At 37.9% G+C, this 8,560-nt stretch overlaps 1 protein-coding gene across 2 annotated transcripts; it reads left to right on the forward strand.

Moving 5' to 3' along the window:
* The first annotated feature begins 217 nt into the window (after window positions 1-217).
* LOC133311835 (protein phosphatase 2C 37-like) lies at window positions 218-2,262 on the forward strand. Of its 2 annotated transcripts, XM_061512944.1 has the most exons (5): window positions 218-524; window positions 579-788; window positions 894-1,208; window positions 1,313-1,418; window positions 1,545-2,262. In XM_061512944.1, the coding sequence occupies exons 1-5, from the start codon at window positions 324-326 to the stop codon at window positions 1,901-1,903; spliced, it is 1,191 nt and encodes a 396-aa protein (XP_061368928.1). In that variant the 5' UTR covers window positions 218-323; the 3' UTR covers window positions 1,904-2,262. The 2 variants fall into 2 exon arrangements, with proteins under 2 accessions (XP_061368928.1, XP_061368927.1); XM_061512943.1 differs by having other exon boundaries at window positions 218-788.
* The last annotated feature ends 6,298 nt before the right edge of the window (window positions 2,263-8,560 follow it).

The following is an 8,560-nucleotide window of genomic DNA, read 5'->3' on the forward strand; positions in this document are numbered from 1 at the left end:
GTAGTACTTTAGAAAAAGAAAAGAGAACACGTGTCCCATAGGGAAAGCGGATGGTGAAACGATGGACGGTGGAGATTGCATCATACCAAATTGTAAGTGTGGGATGGGTGCCCGTGACGGTGACGGGCAGGCTGCCCGTGATTGGAAGTGTGGCCCCCAGGTGAATTCCTCAGAGGCCTAGAAAAGCTTCTCCCCAAACCCATTTCAATGGGTCTTCTCACACAAACGCTTCACCCTTTTTTCTCTCTTTTGCTCTTCGTTCTGTTCTCATAATAATAAAACTCTTAGTTAATAGAAAAATTTTGCAGCTTCGGTGAGACTTAATGGCTGGGATTTGCTGTGGTGTTGTTGGAGAAGGTGAAACTCCGGCTCCAATTGAGCCAAGTTCACGGCCTTCCCGGCGCCGGAGTTTGGACCTTCTTCCGTTGAAATATATGGCCGACATGGCAGTGCCATCGTCGGACACTTCCCGGAAACGCCACAGACTGGATCTCTGTCCTAAGGATTGTGAAGAATCCAGTGCCGCCGCCGCCGGCGGCGGCGGTGGCGTCGGCGGATACGGGAAGAAGAAGGTGAAGGTAGACGAGGAGGATCCGAAACGTTCGAAGGTTTCTTCTTCTTCCTCCTCAACGGTGGGGGATTTGGAAGTTGAAGAGTGTCCCAAGTTTGGTGTTACTTCGGTTTGTGGTAGAAGAAGGGATATGGAAGATTCGGTTTCTGTTCACCCTTCGTTTTCTCAAGAAAAGTTTAACTACTTCGGTGTTTTCGACGGTCACGGTTGCTCACATGTCCGTTTTCTCGCACGTGCTTCTTTTGTTTTTTGTTTATTTGAATTTTGGGTTTCTGTTTTTGGTAGTGATTCTGAGACTTTTTTTTTAATTTGTTTGAAACAGGTTGCGACTATGTGTAAGGAGAGGCTACACGAGATTGTGAAGGAAGAGATTCACGTGGCGCGTGAGAATTTGGAGTGGAAATCGACGATGGAGCATGCTTTTGCTCGAATGGATGATGAGGTTCAGAGCTGGAGTCAGAGTAACCAGACCTCACCTTGTAGGTGTGAGCTTCAGACTCCTCACTGCGACGCCGTCGGATCCACCGCCGTCGTCGCCGTCGTCACCCAGGACAAGCTCGTCGTCTCCAACTGCGGCGACTCACGCGCCGTCCTCTGTCGAAAAGGCGTCGCCATCCCACTCTCCTCCGATCACAAGGTCGCTTTCCTTACCTTAACTTTTCCGAGAAACAAACAAAACTAAAAAAAAAAACAAAAAAAACGAGTTTGTTCTAACTGTTTTTGGATCCGGTTTTTTTGCAGCCCGACCGACCCGACGAATTGCTCCGGGTTCAAGCCGCTGGAGGGCGCGTGATATATTGGGATGGGCCCAGAGTGCTTGGGGTGCTTGCTATGTCAAGAGCCATAGGTGAGTTGAGCACTAGTGCGCACGATAGCACCAAGAACTGCGCATTCTAGCAAAAGTGGTTATGTTTTTTTTTTTTTTTTTTTTATGTTTCTGTTTCTAACGTTTGTATGTTTTCCGTGTTTTTAGGTGACAATTATCTGAAGCCGTATGTGATTTCGGAACCGGAGGTGACGGTAACTGAGCGTAGCGACGAGGATGAGTGTTTGATTTTGGCGAGTGATGGACTATGGGACGTGGTGTCAAACGACACCGCATGTGGGGTGGTGAGGATGTGCCTCAAGGCCCAGAAGCTGCCGTCGCCGCCGCCTGGGTCTCCCGGGAGTGATGTGGCGGCGGATGGTTCGGACAGGGCTTGCTCCGATGCGTCAATTCTGTTGACCAAGTTGGCGTTGGCTAGGCATAGTTCGGATAATGTGAGCGTGGTGGTGGTTGATTTAAGGAGAGATCAACAACAACAACAATCATCCAATTCCAACGATTGTTAATTAATTTAACATGACGAGGAATCAAACTAATGAATGAATCAATCGCCCTTTAACCTTGATGATGGACATTGCCTACCCTCCATTTTTTTTAGGACTTGATTAAGGACAAGTGGGAAGAAAATGGTGGGGGTTATGGCTTTTGCTTAATCAATGTGATTGTTGTAATGCAATGGGAATCTAAGTAATAGAGTTGAGTGGGGAAAAAAAAAAAAAAGTTGTAACTTTGGGAAATGAACAAATTATAGGAAAATTTTAGTGTAGGGGAAATTTTGTGTCAACAAAGGTTTCAATCAGCCAGTTGACGCACCTTTCTTTTGTCCATAATCGAATCTTTAAATTGTATTTCGCTTTTTGGTTCATGTTTGTGCCAATTCTTTTGTTTGGTTAGTTCTTTGAAATGAAAATGAACTTTGAATTTGCTAGTCTTTTTAAAATTGATCGCGTCTATTATCATTTATCACTCAATTTATACACACAGAAATATTTGTGAGACGTTGTTTTGAAATTGAAAAATTAAAAAATTAAATTATAAAGATTATAATAACTTTAAAATAAATTAAAATTATAAAATTATCATCATTTTTATTGCAAAATGACATTATATTACTTTTACTTCAGCAGAAAAAGCGAACCCATAAGTCCTCTCTCTTTACAGACTCGGGTGATTCTTGAATGAGTTGACACAATTGTCCTACCCTCGCTACTTCCTCCCCTAGTCTTTGGGGTATTCAGATAGAGGGATGGAAATTATCTTAACCAAATCCAATATAGCACCTAGCCTCACACTCCAAGTCTTCATTTATACGTACTAAGCTATTCTTCTGCCTAAATGGAAAAACTTTCTGTTTTCTTTTTCTTTTTTTATTAATCTCAAATGAATATTCACTTTGGTAAGACGGCAGAAAAAAAAAAACAGATAAAGAAGAAATGGAGTAAATAATAATAATAATTATTATTTGCATATTCGAAATATAAGAGGAAAAGTTTTAAGATTAAAAAATAATAATTTATAATTTATTACTAATAATTATTTTTAATTATATTTAGCTGAAATTTAAAGCTATTTTTAAAGTTGCATTTCAATATCTTGTAAGGAAGCCTTTGTAAGTAAGGGTTATATGATTGTACCGAGACAATTGAAGTTTCTTGGTTTTATTTTTATGTAAGGGATAAATAAATCTCATGTTGTAGGAATAGCCATCTCTCATGCTAGTGAGAACTCGATTTTCGTGTTAATATATATATATATATTTTTTTATTTAAACTAGTGGACCCACTTGATTGTGTGTGTAGGAGAAAAGCTCCTCAGATGCAACCCCTTTATGTAATTGTACTAACTCAAATATCACACTTCTTTATGTTTTATGATAGAAGTTCAAATCAAGTAGAATCAGTCTCATTGAATAAAAAACCAATTGGCAAATGCATTCATATTTCTCTCAACACATGCGTCCAATAATTTGGTATCTTTCTATGGATTGAGCTCGTGACCTCAATAGTTATTTTTTTTTTAAAAAATGTTCTACTAATACTTTTTGTTTACGATATTGGTCAATTACAAGATAAATTTATAATAAATTATTTCAAATAAATATTTTTTTAAGTATAATTCATATAAATATTAAGGTGTTCAACAAATTTGCTTTCATAAACTTTTTCTTTGTCCCATAAAAATAAAATATTTTACCATGGGCATCAACTAGTTTTGGTTTTACAAGGTTATTTCACTAGTTGAATGTGATACTAAGTACCCGTTAGTATTAAATTTACTTCGTCATGCAACATCAACACGATACAAGAATTTTGTGTTCGGGTTGATTCGCACATTCATGTCTTATTTGTGTTAAAAAAAAAAATTGTATTATGTAACCCGTAAACACAATTCTACCTTCAAGATGGACAGTGAATATCTAACATTGCCATCTTGGATAATAGAGAAAGAAGTGCAGTAGATGGAAGAGCTTTTGTAAACAAATCTGCTAGTTGGTCTTGTGACTTGATAGACATTAATCTAACTTGATTAGAAGTGACTTAATTGTTTTTCTAGTATAGGTGGATGACATCATTTTAGCCGGGTCTTCTATTGAACTTTTTCAAAAGGTTAAGCTTTTTCTTAACTCTCAATACAAGCTTAAATACTTGGGTTCTCTTAAATATTTCTCGAGGTTAGAAATTTCTAGGGGCAAGAAAGGAATTGTGCTTCCTCAAAGGCATTATGCACTACGGTTGCTTGAGGATACTAGTTTCTTGGCTTCCAAGCCTGCCAACAAATCTATGGATCTGAATATAACTCTCAATGTCTCTAATGGAGATCTTCTTTACGATTCTACTCAATATCGCAACTTAGTTGGTAGACTACTTTATCTAATGCTTTCAAGACCACATATTATATATGTTGTTCATCGTTTAAGCCAATTTGTTTCACAGCCTCGAACACCTCATCTACAAGTTGGGAACCATCTTCTGTGATATGTCCAGGCTCATACTGGTCAGGGTCTTTTATTTTCTTCTTCTTCTCTTCAATTAAAGGCTTTCAATAATGCTGATTTGGGCGGATTTTCAAATTCCAAAAAGTCCTTAACTAGTTTTGTGTTTTCCTTGAGGATTCTTTAATATCTTCGAAAGCTAAAAAGCAAACAATTGTCTCCAAAAGTTCAGTTATTGCATTAATTTCTTTACAAGTTACTCGTATCATGTTGTGCTTTGCTGGCACGATATTAGTGAAAATAACATTTAGTACACAAGTTATTTGTCTTATGTAATGTCGTGTCAACTTATATAATAAATGGAACACTTTGAGCAAATTATATTTGTGATAAAGATTTTGACATAATTTTTTGTTAGTGTTAAATGTAATCGTATTCATGTCATATTTCAATCCATATACCCAAATTACCACCTCTACTTAGCATAATAAGGTTATCCTTTATTTATTTCCTTCCAAGCTCAAATATTTAGTGCATAATTTTTTCAATCGCCAAACTTTTTGATAGAACTTAAAGGATTTTTGATTTATCTATAAAAAAAATAACAAGGATTTTGATTTTTATTTATTTATTTCCACTTAATATGTTATCATTAATTATAAATTTTTTCCATTCTTTATTTTATCTCATGCTTTCAAGATTAGCGGCTTCTACTATATATATACAAAATCCTAATATTAAAAAATAAAATAAGGTGTCATTTGTAATTATTAATAAAAATAGAGTAAATATCATTTTTGGTCCTCAGCAAATTTTATGATGCCCGCTTTAGTCTCTAGCAAATAAAAAGACCCATCGTGGTCCCTAAGAAATTCAAAATGGACCCATTTAGTTAAAATCGTGGTCTCTCACAAATTTAAAAAAGATCCATATTAGTCCCTCAAAAGAACTAAAATGGGTCCATTTTGAATTTCTTAGGGACGACGATGGACCTTTTTATTTGCTAGGGACTAAAGCGGGTATCGTGAGGAAATTTGCTGAGAACAAAAAGAATATTTACTCATAAAAATATGTTAAGCAAAAATAAAAAAACAAAAAAACAAATCAAACACTATGTAAACAGTTAAACTTACTTGCTTGAACCCGAGCAGCAAAAGGAATAGGGGAGCTCCTATGTGGGCTAAGGATTTTGTAGTTGATGTTTAGTTGTAATTCAGTAACTGAGGTGTTGTAATTCAGTAACTGAGGTTCTGCATTGTAATATTGTATAAGGGGTATAATAGTCATATGGTGTTAGTGAGTTGGCAGTTAGTTGGGAAGTGATGCCATGTGTCCATTTTATGGAATGCATGCGGTTAGTTAGTTGTCAATAGATATAAAGTCAATTGGAAACAGAGAAACATTCATTCTGAATAATATACCATCTTGTGAATTCTTTTCATTTCTCTTTTGCGTCTCTGTTAGGGTTCTTAGCTCTTAACATTGGTGCTTTCATATTGTTGTTCTCACGCCGTTTGAAAATGAGAATCCAAGAGCTAGCTGAAGACTTAGCTTCTTTCCAGACGCGAGTTGATCGAAGTTTGGAGGACTTGCAGCAGCGTTCTGTTGATCATCAAACCCAGTTCGTGAACCTCAACAATCAGCTTCAACAGATCCATGCAGCGATTATGGGTGTTGAATCTCGCATGAATGATCATGTTATGCCAAGAACTTCAACCAATCCAATTTTAAGTAGTCTTGATCATGCAGGACAGAATCAACTCAGGTTTGATCCTTCTGATTCGCGAAATGTGATGCGTTCTGTTAAAATGGAATTACCTTCTTTCGATGGAAAGGATCCAGTGTCCTGGATTTTTCGTACGGAGTTGTATTTTGGGTTGCATCAAATACCCGATACTCTCAAGGTGCGTTTAGCAGGTATGAAAATGGAGGGAATGGCGGGTCCTTGGTTTCAATGGTTGTTTAGTGGAGGCACGATTCAATTGTGGGAAGATTTCAAAGTTGCTTTACAGCAACGTTTTGGTGGCACTACATACACTGACCTCAGAGGTGTGCTTTCCAAATTATCTCAGGAGGGTGCTCTTACTGATTACATTCGCAGTTTTGAAGCCTTGATTAATCAGGTAACAGAGTTTTCTGATGCGGTTTTGATGAGTTTTTTTGTTTCTGGTTTGCAAGCTGATTTAAGAAGAGCAATCCAATTGCATAAACCCACTTCCTTTCATCAAGCCATGCAGTTAGCCTTAACATATGAAGCTCATTACTCTGATCTTCGTGTGTCTCTGTCCTCTGTCCCCAAGAAATTTTATTCCAAGCCCTTGTCCAGTGATTCCTATAACCCTACTCCCTCTTTTGTACCACACCACAAACCGACTTTTCCAGCCTTGCCATCTACTGTACCTACCAATAAATCAAGTTTTCCAGCCTTACCACCTCCAGCATCTAGTAGAAGGGTATCTAATGAATATTTGCAGAAGCGAAGGGATTTGGGTTTGTGCTATACTTGTGATGACAAGTGGAATTCTAAGCACATATGTAAAGGGCGAATGTTGTTCATGGTTGGGGAATCAGGAGAAGAAGTGTTAGACAGTGAGGAGCAAATAGTATGGAAGCCTGAACAGTTGCAACAGGATCATATCGAATCAGTCATACATCACATGGATGCAGCCTTACATTCTATGGAGAGTGACCAGAATCCTAGAGCTTTGCAATTCCAAATTCAGATGAATGGCAGGTCAGTTCCTATCCTCATAGACTCAGGAAGCTCTCATAATTTTGTGCAAAAAGAGCTAGCTATCAGTTTAGGCTTGTCTATGATCAAAATCCCAAAAATGAGGGTGTTCTTAGGAAATGGAGATTTTCTGGTATGTGACAAGAAATGTCATGCTGCTGTGTTGAACATTCAAGGGCATTCTTTTGTAATGGACCTTTGGATTGTGGATTTAACTGGTCTAGGAATTATTCTGGGAATTATGTGGTTGAGCACTTTGGGCAAAGTGATCCATGATTATAGTGTTCTCTCTATGGAATTTAATTGGCATAATCAGAGAATAATTTTGAGGGGAGAGGAAGGTATTACCAAGAATTCTTCTGCTGAATGCTTTGCTTTATCTCCAATTGTTGTTGCACCCGTGATTGTGAGGCAATCCAGTGTTAAGGAGGACTTAACAGAATTGTCAACAGTTAAGGATACTATTCCTTTGGCTGTGTGGAATATCTTGGTTCAATACCAAGATGTCTTTCAAGTACCACAGGGACTACCTCCTTCCAGGGATTATGACCATGCTATCCACTTACAAGCAGAGTCCAAGCCAGTCAATGTGAGGCCTTATCGATATGGTCATCATCAGAAATCTGAAATTGAGAAGCAGGTAGCGGATTTGTTAGCTTCTGGTTTCATTAAGGTTAGTAGAAGTCCTTATTCCTCTCCAGTTTTGCTTGTGAAGAAGCATGATAATTCATGGAGAATGTGCATTGACTATAGAGCTCTAAACAAAATAACTATAAGGGATCGTTTTCCAATCCCTACTATAGATGAACTACTTGATGAATTGAGAGGAGCAAGTGTATTTTCGAAGCTGGACTTGAGAAGTGGGTATCATCAAATTCGGTTACTTCCTCAAGACACTCTCAAGACAGCCTTTAGGACTCATGATGACCATTATGAGTTTTTGGTAATGCCATTTGGTTTGACAAATGCTCCATCTACCTTCCAATTCGCAATGAATCAAATGTTTAGACCCTATTTGAGACGATTTATCATAGTGTTCTTTGATGACATTTTGATATATAATGTTTCTCTTGATGAACACTTGATTCATTTACAATTGGCTTTGGAATGCTTGAAACAGAATCACTTCAAAGTCAAAATTAGTAAATGTGGGTTTGCTTTATTGGAAGTGGGTTATTTGGGACATCTTGTATCAGGAGAGGGAGTTAAGGCTGATCCTAGAAAGATTTGTGCTATGATGAATTGGCCTCAACCCAAGAATGTGAAGCAACTTAGGGGTTTTATTGGCCTTACTGGTTATTATAGAAGGTTCATACGCCAATATGCCGCTTTAGCAGCTCCTCTAACTGATTTACTCAAGAGTGACTCTTTTACTTGGAATGATGAGGCTGCCGCAGCTTTCCAATTGCTCAAAGAAACCATGACTACCACCCCTGTCCTTCTCTTACCTGATTTTTCTCTCCCCTTTGTAGTTGAAACTGATGCATCCTCAATCGGTAT

Source organism: Gastrolobium bilobum, unplaced genomic scaffold (genome assembly GCF_033153095.1).
Source record: "Gastrolobium bilobum isolate Gb01-03AN ecotype WA unplaced genomic scaffold, APGP_CSIRO_Gbil_v1 utg739, whole genome shotgun sequence".
Classification (NCBI taxonomy): domain Eukaryota; kingdom Viridiplantae; phylum Streptophyta; class Magnoliopsida; order Fabales; family Fabaceae; genus Gastrolobium; species Gastrolobium bilobum.

What these genes read in the sequence shown, in the direction of transcription:
- LOC133311835 (XM_061512943.1), top strand. Translation starts at nt 324, where the DNA reads ATGGCTGGGATTTGCTGTGGTGTTGTTGGAGAAGGTGAAACTCCGGCT. An exon ending in CACTCTCCTCCGATCACAAG is followed by an intron (nt 1,209 to 1,312) that starts GTCGCTTTCCTT and finishes GTTTTTTTGCAG; the next exon opens with CCCGACCGACCCGACGAATT. An exon ending in TGCTATGTCAAGAGCCATAG is followed by an intron (nt 1,419 to 1,544) that starts GTGAGTTGAGCA and finishes CCGTGTTTTTAG; the next exon opens with GTGACAATTATCTGAAGCCG.